Genomic DNA, 18,571 nt, shown 5'->3' on the forward strand with positions numbered 1-18,571 from the left:
TGGGAGCTGGGAAACCAGCACGATCGGCCATGCAGGCCAGGTTGACAGAGAGTAGGTGGATAGAAGAGATATTTCTGGCCAAAATATATTCTGTCGAAAGCATGACGTCAAGGGTAGATTGATGTAGATTGATGGAGCAAAGGGGTCATAGATGGCTGAAACGGTAAACGCTATTTCAGCAGTAACGTGGTAGGTGGAGCATTAGAAAGATCCTGAAGGGATATAGGATCAACCGATATTGTCTCCTTCCAGTGGTCAAAGGGATTCCAGCCGTACTCACAGTCAAGATTGCCCTCTCCGTAATATTGAAGGTGACCTGGGCTGCTCTCTGGCTTGCAGGTGTGATCAGTAACAGTATATACTCCAATTCTCCTCTTCTCGGATGATATGCAACGTATTATATGCAGGCCGAGAGAGAGAGATAATCAAAAGAGACGATAAAAGTGGCCCCATGTCATAGACCATGTTGCATGTGTGGCACTTGTTTTCAGTGGAACGGGTGAGCCCACCATCACTAGACTTCAACAGTGCACACTATAGCAAGGACTATTTGATAATTAGTACTGTAGGATGAAGTCAGTCAATAAGGGCTTCTTCTGATCTTCATGCGTACTTACTCATAGTGGTAGTCACAATGCATTTTTTAACGACGCGTGAAGAGACGTGAGAGTGAGAGAAACAAAGGATACTAATGCTTTGACTTTATATGCCTGGATGTCTTTTTGATGCTGAATTATAAATATATGTTTATAAACAGCTAATAGGTAGGTGGCTAAAGATGGAGAGCAAACTCACTGTCATGGAGCCATTTATATAGCCCCATAAGGGCAAAGAAACAGAGTCACAGAGGGGTGAAGAGAGTCTGGGCAAACGGAGCAAGCAGCAAACACCTCAGTGAAACAATGTAGTATATTGCCTATCGCCAGGATACTGTCATATCTTGTTAGCTATCCTTTTGAGACAGCTTTCAGTGCCTTGATTTCCGAGCAAATATGATGGGCTTTGGTCACAACCACCTCCCAAATTCAATACTAATTTGCCTGTATATACGCCGGCCACCTCCACAAATAACCTCCGAATACACTGCGCCTATAAGCATGTGGATATTACACGCATACGTAAACTGGCTGTAACAAACCTCTATAGATAAAACACTGTATATGCAGATATGCAGGCTGACAATGTCATTCCATTCTAGACTCCAGTCAAATGCAACAATAATCTAATCTTGCTAATGCCAACCATGCTCTTTATGCCTTATCTTCCTTCCAATCACTCAGCTTCCAAGACTGTACTCCATCCTCAATATCCAACTTCAGCGTCGTGAACTTAATTTGCTCATACATGATTGTAGCAGCCGCTCTTGCTTGAGCATGCCAAGGTCCGCGGCCACCAAGTCTCGCATCGTTTCGATTGCGCCAAACACCTAATCGAATTAATCAGCCACAGGTCAAAAAGAGTAAGATATAATAGTCCGATACTCACAAGTCGCCAAATTCTGATGCTTTTCGTTCTTTGCCCCGAACCAGTACTTCAACAACCCCCCACTAGCAATAGCTTCTTGGTGAGAGTGCGCATCAAGATCATAAAGACGAACCGAGTCGATATCCGGCAACAGTGTCGACCGGAAAATAACAACATAATACGACTGTGATGTCCAGGCGTGGTCTTCTGCCTGTGAGAACGCTCTCAACAAATCAAACACCTCTGTCCAATTTAATGATTCTGTGTATTCAGCGGTGGCATAGTCATCGCGAATAGGTTTGAGATATGCCAACGCCAATGCGAAGAGTCGGTCTTGTCTTTCCAGTGTGGAAATGTCCAGCAGATGGGGGACGCTATTGTAGGGCGATGCAATGAGTCGTGTGTCTATTTCTGTTTCTGGGTATGTTTTCTCCAGTGGCAATTGCAGTTGCAATGATGCGGCAGCTTCAAATCTCAAGGGATCAAATTCTGTGGTGACATGGCTATGGTGCAAGAGTCGAGTCGTGCTTGGAACTTTTTGGTCTTTGCCCTTGTTTGGGGGGGCTTTTATAGCTGGAACTGCGTTGCTGAGGACTGGGTTGACTATGCTAAACGTCATGTTTGTTGGAGGTCTCGGTGAATATGACTTGTGACTCAAAAGATTCCAAATTTGAGGGAAGTAAGAAATTGAAGCCAAGGTAATAAATAGTATCGGTAAAAATTCGGAACGGGAGGCGAATCTGAGTTTGATATAGACAAATTTTATATATAAGGTACGCAAAGATCTGAAAGGACTGGAGCCAGATGACAGTTTATATATACAGTATTCTGACTGCTACCATGGTGCAAGATCCTGTCCCACATTCCACGGCGATTGTGTGCTGGGCAAGACAGGGCACGCCATGTGGGCGAATTGGAGACGAATTGGAGATTTGGACTGTCCGTTATTTTAATTTGGGCATTATTAGGCATGTCTACTGTACTAAATATACTAGTCTATGACTATATTATCAGACGGGATTAAATCCTACTCCGATATTCTCAATCCTATAATATACACGTGCTATGGGGCAGCCCTAAACCGTTGGCTACCAAAGTCCTGTAAAATCCTTGGGGCAATTCCCTTGAGATGGTGCAATTCTTGGCAAACCTCAGCCTCTTTTTTTCCTTTCTTCCTTTTTTTTTTCTAATGCAATAATTTATCTATATTTTCGGTGTTTTTTTCTAAAAAATAATGTGATTTTGAAGTCTGTAGTTATCAGAACTAATGTACAATCGGTTTGGTATCACGTAAATCATAGACCCGAGGTCAACCCTCCTGATCTCCCCCTTGAAACGCCGTCAAAATGCTGGGACCCGATAAAAACAATCAAGTGCGAAAAGCAATCAAGCGAGAATTTAGAAAAACATATGAACTCTCAACGCTTGGGTGGAGGGCCCATCTTGCCCTGACCCGCATCAGCCTTTCTCTTGAGTGGGATAGCAGGCACCTTGAAACCGCCATTCTCGCCACCATGGGAAGTGCCACTAGTCTGGTTAGGAGCTTGGGTGAAAGTTCCAGACTTAAACCACCGATTTTCCTCGGCGTCGCGCTTGCGCTTCAATTCCGCTTGCACCTTTGGATCGACCAGCTCCAGGCCTTGAACGGGTGTGAATGCGATAGTACTGGAGGTACCAGCGGCGCCAGGCAGAGCCGATCCGACACCAGATGCACGAAGACCTCGTGCCTGAAGAACACTTGCCGTGCCACTTGTACCGCCCTGGCCAAAGCCACGCAATGAGGTAGCAGTGCCACTAGCGGGGGTGTTTGTGCCCCAGCCCTTGTTGTTCTTGCTGAGTCGGGCACGGGTGCGCTGATCGATCTGAGTTGCGCGAATGCGGCCATCGTCCTGTTGTCCCAGCATACCCAAGCCAACAGTTCCAGAGCCAGTACCGTAGCCCACCTCCGCCTCCTCCTTGCCGAATGCAAGACGGTTCTGTGCCTTCCGTAGTTCAGTCATGGCGACGGCTTCCTTGGCCTTTCGGGCCCGCCAACCACCTCGCTTTCTAGATGGTTTGTCATCGGGCGCAGGAAGAGCCTTTGTACCGGCGTTTGGCGCAGAATTCTCCGTCAGTTTCTCCAGTCGTGTGTGGCATTGTTCCTTCAGTTCTTCTCCAAGAGAGCCATCCTTAGCGTAATTGGAAACATCCGCGCGGGCAGCGAGTACCATCTTGGCCGCAACAATTCGAATTCCTTGCTTCCTGAGGTCCGGAGGAACATCTTGGAGAAGTGGCGAATCGTAGAGGAAACCTTTCGCTCGAACACCGTGATTAGTCGCCAGGCCTAGTCCTTCTGATCTCCGTGATCCCTGTGCGCCCAAATTACAGGCGGGGATTTTGGCTAGCTCAAGCAAGCCGCCGGTTTGGTTGAGGAACTGTGCAGCCGTTTCGGCTCCGATGAGTGCTGCCAGGTTGGGCGCAATCTGGTTCATGCGAGACTGAATGCTTGCAGTGAGAGCGATGCGCTCATGATCAAGCTTCAGAATCCTCTCGCATGTATCGAGAACCAGCTTGAGCTCGGACTCGGTCATCTCTCGGCCTTTGGTGATAGTTGCTTCCATCGCAACGGCCATCAGAGACGGGCCGTTCAAGACTGACTTGAGCGGGACGCCGACCATGTTCTCCGATGACGTGGACAATGTCTTGATGTCGTTGAAAGGGCCATTTTTAATGATGGCAACTGTCTTGGCGTATTGGATAGAATTAGTGACGAGTCTTTCGAGCTCGGGGAATCGGATAGAGTAATGGTCGCGCAGGACTTTGTGTAGGCGCGTCAGCTCGTCGGCCGTAGAAATAGAGCGGTCGAATTCGTTGGAAACCCCGGCGCCTTCTTTGGGCTCTTCCTGTTGCTCGGGCTCTTCGTCGACTTCCTCGCCTTCGCCCATATCGAAGTCCTCCTCATCATCCTCAAAGTCGCGTAGAAGCTCTTCGGCGGTCGACATCTTGGCTCAGAAGGTTTTGTGGCGCGTGCGCTCCCGTATGCTGAGGTGTTTATGATCGTAGTCCCAGAACGCCACTGGGTAAATTGAAAAGAAAGCAATGATATTCTCAAAGCCTAAGGTTGGGAAGAAAAGTTGTGCTTAGTCAGAAGAAAGCTAGGTGCGCAGGGGGCGATAAAGACCAGTCACGCAGTTCGGCGATTTCATCGCGGATTCTCTGAGCTACGGGTCCAAGCTACTCTCGGCGTCATTGGATTGGTCGTGAAAATATTCCCTGCCAATTTCTGAGTAAAGCGATCGCCGCGGTTTGGTGAAGGCAGCTTGAACTCTCAACCCCTTCATTCTGCCCAACCTTCATCCGACAATTTCAGGTCGCCGAACCTCACCTTACATCCTCTCGAGTCGCGGATCGCCTCTTTACCGGGATCAGTCAATACAGCATCATCACAATGGAGGCCTCTCGTGGACCCCCCCGGGTCAAGAACAAGGCCGCCGCGCCGGTTCAGATCTCTGCGGAGCAACTACTCCGCGAGGCCGTTGACCGGCAAGAGCCTGGCCTTGAGGCGCCGACACAGCGTTTTGCCGATCTTGAAGAACTACACGAGTACCAGGGTCGGAAAAGAAAGGATTTCGAAGACTATGTGCGGCGCAACCGCATTAACATGAACAACTGGATGCGCTATGCCGCCTGGGAGCTCGAACAAAAGGAATTCCGCCGAGCGCGATCCATCTTCGAGCGTGCGCTCGACGTCGATCCGACATCGGTGGTGCTTTGGATTCGCTACATCGAAGCTGAGATGAAGAACAGGAATATCAACCATGCTCGAAACCTCCTCGACCGCGCCGTAACTATCCTCCCCCGCATCGACAAGCTCTGGTATAAGTATGTCTACATGGAGGAGACACTAGGCAACATTCCTGGTACCCGTCAGGTGTTTGAGCGATGGATGTCATGGGAGCCAGAGGAGGGTGCGTGGGGCGCATACATCAAAATGGAAAAGAGATATAGCGAATTCGAACGAGCGCGCGCTATTTTCCAGCGGTTTACTGTCGTCCACCCCGAACCCCGAAACTGGATCAAATGGGCCCGCTTCGAGGAGGAGTATGGCACAAGTGACTTGGTTCGCGAGGTCTATGGTGTGGCTATCGAAACGTTAGGGGAGGACTTCATGGACGAGAAGCTCTTCTCCGCATATGCCAAATTCGAGGCTAAATTAAAGGAGTATGAGCGCGCACGAGCGATTTACAAGTATGCCCTAGACCGACTTCCACGGTCCAAGGCTATGGCCCTTCACAAGGCCTACACGACCTTCGAAAAGCAATTCGGTGATCGTGAAGGTGTAGAAGATGTGATTCTGTCCAAGCGCAGAGTGCAGTATGAAGAGCAGCTCAAGGAGAACCCTCGCAACTATGACATCTGGTTCGACTTTGCACGATTGGAGGAAACTTCGGGCGACCCAGAGCGGGTGCGGGACATCTACGAACGGGCCATTGCACAAATTCCCCCATCACAAGAGAAAAGGCACTGGCGGCGTTATGTCTATCTCTGGATATTTTACGCTGTGTGGGAAGAAATGGAAGCGAAGGAGATGGAACGCGCAGAACAAATCTATCAGGAATGCCTGAAGATCATCCCGCACAAGAAGTTCACATTTGCCAAAGTCTGGCTCATGAAGGCACAGTTTGAGATTCGCCAAATGCAGCTACAGGCAGCACGGAAGACCTTGGGTCAGGCGATTGGAATGTGCCCGAAAGACAAACTTTTCCGTGGCTATATCGACATTGAGTACCGGTTGTTCGAGTTCTCGCGGTGCCGTACTTTGTTCCAAAAGCAAATCGAATGGAACCCCTCCAACAGCCACTCGTGGTTGAAATTTGCGGAGCTGGAACGTAATCTGGACGACCCAGAACGGACAAGGGCTATTTACGAGCTTGGCATCGAGCAACCGACACTTGACATGCCCGAGCTTGTGTGGAAGGCCTACATTGACTTTGAGGAAGAGGAGGGCGAGTATGAACGAGTTCGACAATTATACGAACGTCTCCTCCAGAAGACCGACCACGTCAAGGTATGGTCCAACTACGCCCGCTTCGAGGCCTCTGTGCCGGGCGAGGACGAGGAGGAGGAAGAAGAAGAAGAAGAAGAGAAGCCGATCAGCGAAGACGCAATAATCCGCGCCCGTTCAGTCTTTTCTCGGGCACACAAGGTGTTCAAAGACAAGGATCTCAAGGAAGAGGTAAGTTATTATTTCCATAACCCACAAATTATTGGGTCTATCCTAACTCGTGTACAGCGCGTGGAAATTCTCCAAACCTGGCGAACATTCGAACACTCGAGTGGATCGCCCGAAGATATCGAGAAGGTCGAAAAACAGATGCCCCGACTTGTCAAGAAGCGCCGCAAGTTGGAGGACGACAAGTACGAGGAGTACACGGACTATGTGTTCCCTGCGGACGACCAATCTGCTGCCAACCTTTCTCGTCTGCTCCAAAAGGCACACCAATGGAAGCAGAGCCAGTCCTAGAGCGTGTGGTAGCATATATTATTTTCCAAATTCAATTGATTCCCACGTTCGCCCCTACTTTGATACCTTCGGTCATTTCCATTATGGAAACATCCGTGCAAAACCCATGGCATGACATGGTCATGGGGACGGACTTCATGTGTTATAATACTCAGACCAGAATACCATGTCCGATATCTGCGTGTGACAATGAAATCGCACCATCCACTTTCATTTGTTCGAATCGGTGTCGCCGGTTACGCGGCACGAACCGATATGTAGTGTCCTCAAAATGGGACTGTCCCCTGCATCTAGGCGAGTATGGTACAGATGTCGTGCATGCTAGCCACCACGTCAGTTGCTATTACATATTCTCTCGGTCATGTTGTGCAACACCTTCATCTCCGCTGATAATTCTTCAGCCGGGGCAGGGGCTGACTTTGTAGTCCATATGTAGTTAACTAACTAGCTTATCTTACGTAGCTATGCAGTAGTGGGCAATAGCATCATCTTTACCAGTGGACTATTTACGTTTCCGTAACACATATAAAGTCAAAACATCTCAAATGTTAGTATCCTTTGTTTCTCTCACTCTCGCGTCTCTTCACGCTTTGTTGAAAAATATATTGCGACTACCACTATGAGTAAGTACGTATGAACATCAGAAAAAGCCCTTATTGACTGACCTCATCCTACAGTACTAATTATCAAATAATCATATGAGAGATCCAGAAGTGATAGTCAAGGAACGAGCTCTTTCTCGTCCCCGGCTTGATGCTTCTCCGCCTTGATCACGGGTCACATTTGTACTTGACTTCGCGACTTGCACTCTTCATGTTCAGCAAAGCACCCCCCTCCTTTTCTTTTGCACATTATGTGTTCACCACTCGATTCCACGCCAGCCAATAGCGGTATTTTCCAAGATTCATGCGACATTGAAGAACACACCCTTGATAAAGAAATCTCTCTTACCAAAATTAACTCTGCCGATGAGGCATTGGCGATAATCCACGACAGTGGATTCTTCAACCAGTCTGTCTACTCGTTTGTTGTCCTTACCTCGGTGGATCGTGATGTTGCAATTGATCTTTTAAACCTCATCGACGCAAAGTACCCCCGTGTTCGGAAAGGATTGTTCTCCCAGAGGAAAGTTGTCACACTGAAAATGCCGAATTATACCCACGAAGCCCCGCATGCGTGGTTTGGCCAACAGCTGACCCGTTGGCACATCAACGGTCAACTTACTCCTGATGAACATCTCAATGTCATGGTAACAGCAAGCCCGCGAGTTACTGCCAGCAACCCTCCATACACCGGTGATCAGAAAGAACCCGATACCTTTATCTCTTACTTCGGAAGTCCCACCTTACATGAACCAAGGATCGTTATTGAGGTTGGCTTCAGTCAGACATGTTCAAGTCTCGTTGAAGATGCGAAACTTTGGTTGGAAGGAGTGGGGGCGAGTGTGCGCAAGGTTCTTCTTGTGAAATTTTTCCAGCGCAGACAAGGTGTTGCTGGAACAATCGAACTCTGGGGACGAAACTCCACAGGCAGTGCATCTATGATCTGGAGCAACCGAATTTTCCCGGTTCATGGGCCGTTTGAACGGCCCATTTATCTCACCAAAGACGATCTTCTTAACGGCGCAATTGCCTCGAGCTCCCAGGGCAGCGATCGGCTTGAATTTGACATTGCTTCCCTCCGAGAGATCATAACGAAAACTGGTCTCAATCTCGTTGGACTCACTCCTTTGCCATGAGATCTTGCCTCCCCAGCTAACTTCGTGAACCGGACGATATCGATATTATATTGTGCAGTAGGCTGCACTGGTGATCACGAGACAAGTTTATTCAACGTACCAGTCGAGTTACAATTGTAATCCTGCCGGGACGGCAGGTTTACTTAGGCCGCTACACCTAAGTGATTACATAAGATCATTTAACCGCTAGGCCAAAAGATCATAAGGACAAACAGAACATCTGTTTGTCATTGCAGCGGCATATATATTAGGCCCTAGACTCTGCTTGGGACCACACAATGTCAACCTTGTTGTCAGGTGACAGTCACCTGACGGGCTTTGACCGCCCAACTATTATTACTAGCCCTTAGCTATATAGGAATAAGATTATCCTTTCTTGCACTTCCCATAACACTTGTGTTTTATCTATCACCTGAAATCTATAATTTGTAACTTGATGCCTTCGCGGCTATAACTAACGCTAGTGTAGCACGTCAAGGTCACGATCTCAGAGGCACCCCTTCCAAGCCAATAAAAGGGACCACTTCCCAGGGCCCGACCGGCCATGTATAGACTGCGACATCGCCCATGGACGGGCGGATGGGCATTGCCCAGGTATATGGTTACGCGCACCATATATTTTTGCAAGTTGCACCCTATCAATCTGATAACATACATGATAGCAAACAACAATTATTTCCGCATTAGGCAACACAAATAAGATCAAAACTTCCGTATCGGCAACTCCTAAACGTATGCCCAGTCTCTCCACACCCAGAACACTTACCTAGGGCCTTCTTCCTCTTTGAAATAGATGAAGGCTCGAAAATAACCAATAAGAACGAACAAAAGTCACGGGAATGATTTTGTAATCCAATCAAAGTGAAATAACTCAAATTAACGGGAAAAAAATGGATTTCGAAAAAAACCCGAACGAATTGAAAATGACGAAATTATTCCCCTTAAGGGATGGCGTTGTTCGCTAACCCCCCTAAGCCGCCTGCTAACCTTCTCCGTTAGGGGGTTGAGAGGGCCCTTCTCCCTGTCTCACCTGGATGTGGTTTCTGTTTCTGTTCTGCCTCTCCTTTTTTTTTCTCTCTGAACTTACACTTGTGCTGTGCACTTTGATATTCTAGCTTTCATTTCGTTGGCGCCAACCCCTCCATCATTCGCTTACTCGGGGTTTGTTTGCCTGTCTTTCTTTTGCACGTATCGACCGGATCGCCCCCAGCCTCAGGCCTTTGTGATTACTCGACATCTTCTTTGACCAACGCGTTGGTGCTGTGATCCTATTGTTGACACCCCTGAACCACAACTTTGATTGTGTCATCCCAAGTCGCCGAGTCATCCGACACGCGACCCACCTCAGTTTCGCCCTGAGCAACTTGAAATCGCGCTTGATCGCGTGAAAAGCAGTCGAGAACCCGTGCTCACGTTGTCTGTTATCGCGTCAACTCGCTCAGATCAGTGTGGCTTGTTAGCATTTTCCCCCCTCTCAACTGCCTCGGTCGAGATGAGATAGTGCTCTGGCGGTCACCTTTTTTTTCACTCTCTAATTAGGGTCTTTCAAGACCTTTGTTGGCTGGCCACCCACCTTCACTACCAAATCCAGAATCAATCGCGACTTTGAGCTATTCATTTTGAACTTTTCAAACATGACTGGCCCCAAACCCCTAATCAAGATAGAGGGCGATTGCTCCACTATCCACAGCAATACCTTCTATGTCTATTCGCCGGAAGGCTTTTTATCAATACCCCTCAAACAAAATGGAGAATGGGCGCCACTCCCGTCTCCACAACACAAGGTTACCGGTCCTGCCTGTATTCAAGGTGGAACCGAAACGGACGAAACTGCATTTTATCTGGTCGGCGGGACCGGCTCCTCTAGCAACAGTGGCCTCCAGCGCTTTTCGTTCAGCACACAGAAATGGGACACATTACCCATGGTATCAACGGAGATGAAAGATCGAACTGGACACGGCGCCGGGTACATCTCCGCAACTAAGCAAATATTGGTTTACGCAGGAAACACAGATGGCAGCACACAGATCTCCCAATCTACACTCCTCATTGAAACAGGATCGAACACCTTTGAGCTCTCCTCTGGGGTCGACCAGGGCGCACCGGCATTGTATGACCCCATCATTTTGCCTTGGAGTTCTTCCGAGGTAGCCATGATTGGAGGCTCTGCCACCAATACCGCTATCTTCATCTATGACTCGACAGATAACAAAGGCTGGGCCATCTCAGAGGCGACCCTTCCCTCTGCAATCCAATTCTCATCTCGATGCGCGCTCGCCTCCGGCTCTGGTGGTAAAACCAAGGTCCTCGAGGAGTTTAACATGGTCGCTTCCCCCAATAGCGTCACTAGCTATCTTCTCAGCTCGGAAGGAAAGGTGCAGAATCCAGTTACAGCCATTGCGCCCTCGGAAAAGAGGGATATCACCGATTCTTACGGCGACAAATTCGCCCCGACAGCATCCTGGTCTGATTATACGCTTGCCCATGGTAGTAATGGCTTGGTCGTTCTCGCCAGCGGCCAAAGCAACAACTCCTTGGCAATCTTTAATCAAACTTCCAACGCATGGGTCAACTCTACAGAGCTGTTCTATGGAAAAGGAGACCAACATATTCTCAAATCATCAACCACATCAATCACCTCAACTACATCATTCACATCATCTACTCCCACATCAACCTCATCCACATCCACATCGACTTCGGCTTCAGCCACGCCCACTTCTTCATCGTCACCAGTTGTGGCTGCAGGTAGCGGCCTGAGTGATCACGGCAAAATGATTCTTGGCGCAACTCTTGGGAGTGTCTTAGGGCTTGGCTTGATCCTGCTTATCATTCTTTTCCTGCTGCGACGTGAGAAGAAGAAGAGACAGGCAGGTAAACCCGGCGGCGGCGGCGATAACAAAGACCGCCTAAGCTTCCAGGATCAGGGTATAGAACCCCTGACCGAAAGCGCTTACCCTATGGCAAGATCTCCTGTCCCACTCGCTGCTGCTTCGAACGATTCATTAGCTATCATGTCCGGGAACTACAGAGGAGAGAAATCTCTCAGGCCACCTGGTGGTACAGGCTATGGATTGTCTCCTCAACCCAAGAGCAGCAGTCCGCTCTCTACAATTCCCTCCAGCGGTATCATGGGCGCATCAAGCGTGTACACTGATGACAGCAATCGGGCTGGCGATGACCCCGGGCATGAAAACCAGGCCGCTGACCGATTGACCGACGAAGGATGGGGAAAGTACTTCGAGGATGGCAGTGCCACTAACTTCCAATCTGACCGTTCGACCATGAGTTCCGCATACACCAAGTCCGATTACCGTGGAAGCGCCTGGCCAATGAGCACCTTGACACCTTTGAACTTCGGCTTCCTTGAACAACCCAAGCCACTCGGTCACGTTTTAAGCGGGAGCCCGACCACGGAACACGGCCCTTCTAACATGAGCAGTCGAAGCCTGGTGATCCCGGAGGGCCAATCGGCACGAATCTCCAGTGCAGATTCAATCAGTATCGCCTCGGATGACGACTGCGATGATCCGAAATGGCAAGGTGCGGGCCAGAGCAGCTGGCTTGGACGTCCCACCAGCAGCAACTACACCACCAGTTTCTACCAAACGAGCACACAAGATATGCCCTGGGAATCATCGAATGCAAGCTTCGCCGACAAGGCAAGGCAGTCCAATGCACGAAGATCCAGCGTTATCATACCACATGACATCGACGAACTTCCGATGCAAGGACAGAAGAACGGTACCAGCACAGATATGAGCTGGCTCAATCTCAAGGCTGATCGTTAACACATGTTCGCCCAATATCCCTAGTCCATTTGGAGCCCAGTTCTCCCACACTCTCCCTCTATTTGCTCAAACAATACCCACCTCACCTCGCCAGGCCATTGGCGACTCTCTTACCTCTCATCCATTCCTTTCATGGTGTCTCCGTGGTTACTGGTGGCTAGAAAAAGCTTATTGCTTTATGTCGTTGCATTTGACGTGCTGCATTTTTATTGCCTCCAGCATCATCTCCGTTTGTTTTTGTGTGTATGAGCGATTCCTTAGCGTTATGCCACAATTGTTGAACCGGTTACTCTCTTTTTTTATTCGTTTGACTTAATGGCTGTGCCTGTACCGTGTTGATCTAATTGTTTTTGTATGATGTTGTATTCATATACATATTTGAGTGTGAATCACTTGAAATCAAGCGCATGCTCTAGCCATGCCCTACGCTTGAACACGTCCTTCCATCATATTCATTACTATTATCGTCTAAAATCGTGTATCGTAAACATTCACCATAAAGCCATCCTAGGAATCTCCTCAATACAGCTTCGCCAAAAACGAATGCCGCTTCGAGACCCTCCTAAATTCATCAACCATAGGACTAAGCATCCTCCCACCCCCACCTCCATCCTCAATCTCCATCGGCTCCAAAGGCATTGAATCCACCGTCTTCCGAAGAAGCGGGATCTTCTCTTCAGCTTTACTCCGAATATAATAATGCTCATCATCCTCCTCCATCCCAATAAACCACCTCTCCTTCAACTGCTCTCCCCAAGGTCCACACCCACAAGCACCCTCCAACTGCGTTGTCTGAGGACTATTCACAGCAAGTGCGAACAGGTTCTGCGGCTCAGTGAAGTCCGTTACTTGTCGACCCCGCGCTTCGACAATCATAAACCCGAGACACACAGCGCTGGTCAAGAATGCGAATACAAGAATCACATAGAATACCCCTTGCCATTTCTCTGTCCCACCAGATGCATATCCGACAGCCTGGATGGAAGCATTGAAAAGCTGGTAAACAGGTTCTGAAAGACTAGTTGTGGTGTAATTCCAAAACGGAACGAATGGCGCATCCTGTGAGCTGAGGATGAGCGTGCTACCTGCCATCACCGCCAAAGCCTCGGAGATAGACGGTAATTTTGGGTCTAGAGCGAATGTCTTCTCAGTCTTGTTGTATCGCGGCATCATCTGCATCAGCAGTCTGGCATTACTAGCCGCGCCGTCTGAGATACCGGCGTTCAGACTGAGCGAATTCGCCCACTCGGATGCAATATTCTTCCAGTCTGCATTCCAATACCCCTCTAGAAATGAGTCTTGGAGTTTGTCGTATTGTAGTTTGTTTGATGGGTTCTCGCAGTCCGTGCTGAGGGATGCGCCGCTCGAGTCGGCGGAGTACTTGGTCGTGCATACGCCTGTTTGTTTCGTGCGCAGTGCGCACATCACGTACTGTGGCATGTTTGGGTCGGGCTCTTTGTCTTTGGATCGTGGCGTTGCGCCTAGGAGGTAGAGAGCGTTTGTGGGCCAGGGACCTGTTCCGTTGAGGATTGTGTTGAATGGTTCTGGGTATTTTCCGAAGATGGGTGGGATATGGCCGGCTTCCGAGCTGAATTCGAAGAGTTCGTCGACGTTGGTCCGGTTTCGCCAGGATGGGGGGTGGGGCATGTGGCCCGGGGTGGCGGAATTCCAGGTCGTCATGTTGAAATCCTTGCGGCCCTCGGGCCAGGAGGAGTAGACTAAGGGTTTGAGATCATCTTCGGTCATTCCTGCGCAGAGGACGTTTATTGCTGGCGAGGGGACGGAGGCTTCGATGTTGTATTTGCCGTCGCCGGAGGTGTCTGAGGGCTGTCTGAGGTTGTTTTTAGTGTTCATTGCTGCGGCGGGGATGCCGCCGTGCGGCATTGCCATTGTGATGTTGTTGATCATTCGCTTGTATTTCTTGGAGAGAGTCGACATGTCTTGGATGTCGATCCAGCTGCCTGTTACTGTGGTGTTGTCCCAGAGTGAGCCTGTTGGCGGTGGGCGCTTTTGGAGCTGGCTTGAGGTTTCATTACTGCCACCAACTAGCTGGCTCCAACGGGATATCCATTGTTGGTAGTTGTGATATGCGTGACCGGCGTGTACAATTTGAAGGCAGGTTGTGTTGCGATAGAGCACGTCCATGTCGTTGGTGACGGGTGTATCGCAGACAGATGCGATGTAGTTGGAGTTTGCGAAGCTGGCCGTTACCTTGCCTTGCAACATCGTTGGTTCAATAGGACCAAGAGAGAGTTTGGGGGCGACTGTTATTGGTTAGTGTTTGACATATGCTGTGGATAGAAGAGGAATGATTTACCCAAAGCTTGCGCCGCAGTGGTGTATAGCATCGCCACGAACGTTGCAACCAACGCAACCGACCCGAGGAAAGTGAGTGCGGAATATCGCAACGCCTCCCAATGTACAATCATAGATCCAGGTTGCATAATCCAGGCCCTCATATTCATATCTGAGATACTGATTCCTCGAGAATCCCTCATTAAAGCCCTCCGACTAAGCACCTGTCCCAGGAACGCGACACAGATTGTAACATAGGCTAACTCGATGGTCTTCGCAAAGAAGGCGCTCAGTAAAGTTGCTGTGGATGGAGCCACTGGCCCCTTACTAGAGATATCGTGCCATCGGGGCTTGCGCAGCGCAATGACAAGATAAATACCTGAAAAGATGGTCGCATAGATGGCGAGAACCAAGACTGTCAACGGGACCCAGGAGAGCCGTTTCTGGAGAACAGTTGCTCGATTGCGGCACCGCACGTGGGCGTGGGAATGTGGAGAATGTGGAGTCTGGGGAGTCTGGGGAATCCTGTACGTAGAATCTGGAGTCGTAGTGGCGGTGCTGTCGGTTGAATGGCGCCGGTCTGCAGGAATGGGGTCGTCTGCCGGCATGGCATTGCCTGCTGAGTTCGAGATGCCAAGACCCACATCGCGCAGGACTTCTTCGGACCAGGTTACCTCGGAAGGGGGATGGTAGTCGTAGTCCGAGTGGGTTAGGCGATTACTTAGTGGATTCCAAGAACGTTGGGGCTGTGTGTCGAGGGAATCTTTGGATAGCAGCGAGTGCTGTGACTCCCGCTCTGAAGCCATGGTGAAACATGTACAGACGCAAAGGGGAAAAAAATACGGGGAAAAAAGGGGAAAAGGACGGCAGGCGTCTTAAATCGAGAACTTTTCTACTCCGTAGACAGTTTAAAAATAGGGAAACCGATCCCACTTTGGGGGCTGGGATCGAGAGGGGCCCAGTCTAATCTCCCCTTAGCCCTATCGTGACCTTCTTAGCTGCTTAAGTAGCTGCTTGGCATATGTCGCTATGCGCTTTGGCTAATTACTTACGCGCATTTTGTGGATGAGATTTAAATAAGACGGATGTTATTTAGTGCTTACTTTCAGATAGATTCTAGACTCTCACGGCTTTCAAAAGGCTGCTGCGTCTGTTAGCCGCACTTATATCTGTACTAATATGTGTATATATTGTGCTTATATACGGACTACCTAGTCCCTTGCACAGCCCAAATGCAGCTAATCACATGCAGCTAATCACATAGTGATAAGAACGGCGGAAGAGTCCGGAACCTCGATAGTAAGCAGCCCATTCTTAATCCTTGTCTCTTCGTTCGAATGCCTTTGGACAGGTTTCCCCTCTTCCAATGCATGATCATATGAAATCCCACCAAAAGTAATATTATCAAGCGCGTCACTTCCTGGGCCAATTAGACGATCGATTCTAGCGCTTTTATGCTGTGAAGGCACGCGGAATTGATATTCCCTGTGAGGACGATGACCTGACGTAGTCTGGTTGAAAGCCCGCATATTCGTTATAACCAGTTCTGACAGTCGATTTCCGTTGTAGATGGCATATGCGGACTCGGTATCCTCTGACAGAGGAATGCTGACAATGCGTGTATCCTTGGATTTTCCGATGGCACTGGCAACCATGATTTGACCGTAGTACGGGGGTCTGGTGGTAGGAGAAATTCCCTTGCTCTCGATTGGCTGCCACGAGGCGTAACGGTAATTAAGACCTTGGTGGAAGTGCAGACGCTTGATACCCTGCTCAAATATCAGTGGTTTGTTTTATCCGAAATATCCATGGATGATTGATTCATACATGTACTGCTGCCCAGAGAGAGAAGTCGACCAGCCACAGAGCGTCACTAAACACATTGGTTTCTCCATTTACGCCCTGATTTGCGATCGAATTTAGCTCACCAAGGGTATAAGGGAGACCAAGGTATGCAAGGTTCTCAGAGCGCTTAATCTGCGCTGCAAGGTTTTGCACAATTTTTGTGTGGTTCATCAAGGTCCCTGTCATTATTAGAATTACCCATTTGGTGTGGAGCAAAGGGACGTACGCTGGAGATCAAGCTGCGCAGGGGGCAGAGGGGGTGAGTTGACACCCATATAGCTGTCCCAAAAGTTAGCGAAGCGAAAGGAGAACGACAGGGATAGTGAATATCATACTTGTGGAAGCACATCTCTTTAGTGAGATTATCTTTGTCGTATCCAAGATTGTAGAGTTCCTCGGCAGTCCAGGAAGTTTTAACAATGAAATCCAGCAAAACAAAGCTAGGCGCCATAAACCCCGGGAAAGATCCAGGACAAGCTTTCTGTACAGCAGACTTGATAATAGCTGATTTGGTATTCCACTCTTCGGCATAATCAAGGAGTGAATAGTTTGCAGCGCGGTACTTTCCGGGAGCGAAATTGAACTCGTTACCCAGCTCGAACAGATGCAGCTGGGGACCGATGGAAGTACAAGCTTCCGTGGCAGCAAGTTCAAGCTGCTCAGTCGAGTAATTTTGATTCATGTTCAACCCATGCACGTATTTGATTTTTCCCAGGGTGTGATATGATTCAAAATAGGTCGGACCGTAATTGATTTGGATCGGCTGATCATCAGTGGGATTTCGATAGAATAGTTTGACATTCTCTTCCTGGTCAGGGAAGTATATAGCATGGTCCCTATTGGTGTATTCATATAAGTATCTGTGATCAATAACCCGAGGAAAATATAACATACTGCGAGGTTCCTCCAACTCTAACTTTCGGAGCAACGCCAGTGATAGATTTGAAATTTTGAAGTAAGTTCTTCGAAAACTTATTTGGGTGTGACTTGTTGCCAGCATAGTCAGGAAAGTATGCAAATTCAATGGAAATTGATTGCAGATCCCTGGGGACTGGACTACTGTTCTTTGGGAACGATGGGACCGGTATAGTATGGGAGCTGCATCTTCCTGAGGCTATAAGAGCAGCCGTAGATAGAAGTACCTGGATACTGAGCAACATGGTGAATTCGAAAGTCGGTGGTGATTTGATGTTTCCGGTCTTGTTGAGACGATCCGCTCATGATATTTATATCCATCTCTTCTAGCGGGTATACAAAGTCGGCATTTGATAGTCTAAAGATGCATCATCGGCGGCACAAATCGAAGATTCTTGTGACTCTGGCTATATCCGACAATTAGACAAATCGAGATGCTATGTATACCAAAGTTTTAACCTTTTTTTGCGTTCAACTCGCCTCAGGGTTCACTATATAGAGCCTCACCCCTGGACTACTCTTGATTCACTTTTGACCCTCATGATATTATAAAAAGCAACAGTTCCTTGGTAACTAAATTATTTACAATAGCCGATATACCGATATGACGCTGCGTAGACAATGTGGAAAGCTTACGGGATTAACCCACCACAGCCCCAGAATGCACCCCACAAACCCCCCGCAATATCTCCGCATTGTCTCCCCAATTACACAGTACCTAAATTCTGCGGGGTGATGTGATTGTATACCTAGGTAGGATATTAAATCAGAGACTTCCAGGTGTTATTGAGATATATGTTCCGTAGTCAGTAAGAAAATTAACAGCTGAACCGCTCTAAGGATCGGACCATTTCGAAGTAGTGTACTCCGTAGACAGGAACTTAATAACTTAACTTGACCCTATACTGAAGAATAAGCCTTTCATCCCCTCGGGAGGGGTTCTAAGGTTGGATATGCCGCATAGCCGGGATATTTTCAAGTTCAAAAGCCGAAAGCTTCTTTTTTTGATAATTTGACTTT

The 18,571-nt window shown here is 48.6% G+C and overlaps 7 protein-coding genes across 7 annotated transcripts; 3 read left to right on the top strand and 4 right to left on the bottom strand.

Annotated features, from left to right (window-relative positions):
• Nucleotides 1-1,250: 1,250 nt before the first annotated feature.
• N7479_009529 (uncharacterized protein) lies at nt 1,251-2,083 on the bottom strand (the record flags this gene model as incomplete). Its single annotated transcript, XM_057257222.1, has 2 exons — nt 1,251-1,426; nt 1,486-2,083. The coding sequence occupies 2 exons, from the start codon at nt 2,081-2,083 to the stop codon at nt 1,251-1,253; spliced, it is 774 nt and encodes a 257-aa protein (XP_057104680.1).
• A 799-nt stretch (nt 2,084-2,882) lies between these two features.
• Nucleotides 2,883-4,445, bottom strand: N7479_009530 (U4/U6-U5 snRNP complex subunit PRP31; the record flags this gene model as incomplete). Its single annotated transcript, XM_057257223.1, has 1 exon — nt 2,883-4,445. One exon carries the CDS (start codon nt 4,443-4,445, stop codon nt 2,883-2,885), a length of 1,563 nt encoding a protein of 520 aa, XP_057104681.1.
• A 446-nt stretch (nt 4,446-4,891) lies between these two features.
• clf1 (putative cell cycle control protein (Cwf4)) lies at nt 4,892-6,967 on the top strand (the record flags this gene model as incomplete). The annotated part of the gene is made up of 2 exons (XM_057257224.1): nt 4,892-6,679; nt 6,737-6,967. The coding sequence occupies 2 exons, from the start codon at nt 4,892-4,894 to the stop codon at nt 6,965-6,967; spliced, it is 2,019 nt and encodes a 672-aa protein (XP_057104682.1).
• Nucleotides 6,968-7,820: 853 nt separating this feature from the next.
• On the top strand, nt 7,821-8,705 carry N7479_009532 (uncharacterized protein; the record flags this gene model as incomplete). Its single annotated transcript, XM_057257225.1, has 1 exon — nt 7,821-8,705. The coding sequence occupies one exon, from the start codon at nt 7,821-7,823 to the stop codon at nt 8,703-8,705; it is 885 nt and encodes a 294-aa protein (XP_057104683.1).
• A 1,634-nt stretch (nt 8,706-10,339) lies between these two features.
• N7479_009533 (uncharacterized protein) lies at nt 10,340-12,496 on the top strand (the record flags this gene model as incomplete). Its single annotated transcript, XM_057257226.1, has 1 exon — nt 10,340-12,496. One exon carries the CDS (start codon nt 10,340-10,342, stop codon nt 12,494-12,496), a length of 2,157 nt encoding a protein of 718 aa, XP_057104684.1.
• Nucleotides 12,497-13,015: 519 nt separating this feature from the next.
• N7479_009534 (uncharacterized protein) lies at nt 13,016-15,597 on the bottom strand (the record flags this gene model as incomplete). Its single annotated transcript, XM_057257227.1, has 2 exons — nt 13,016-14,760; nt 14,814-15,597. 2 exons carry the CDS (start codon nt 15,595-15,597, stop codon nt 13,016-13,018), a joined length of 2,529 nt encoding a protein of 842 aa, XP_057104685.1.
• Nucleotides 15,598-16,047: 450 nt separating this feature from the next.
• N7479_009535 (glycosyl hydrolase family 79 C-terminal domain-containing protein) lies at nt 16,048-17,796 on the bottom strand (the record flags this gene model as incomplete). Its single annotated transcript, XM_057257228.1, has 5 exons — nt 16,048-16,560; nt 16,619-16,815; nt 16,863-16,915; nt 16,972-17,472; nt 17,531-17,796. The coding sequence occupies 5 exons, from the start codon at nt 17,794-17,796 to the stop codon at nt 16,048-16,050; spliced, it is 1,530 nt and encodes a 509-aa protein (XP_057104686.1).
• Nucleotides 17,797-18,571: the final 775 nt, after the last annotated feature.

The sequence above is a fragment of the Penicillium vulpinum genome, assembly GCF_028829585.1.
Source record: "Penicillium vulpinum strain IBT 29486 chromosome Unknown utg000004l_segment0_segment0, whole genome shotgun sequence".
Lineage (NCBI taxonomy): Eukaryota > Fungi > Ascomycota > Eurotiomycetes > Eurotiales > Aspergillaceae > Penicillium > Penicillium vulpinum.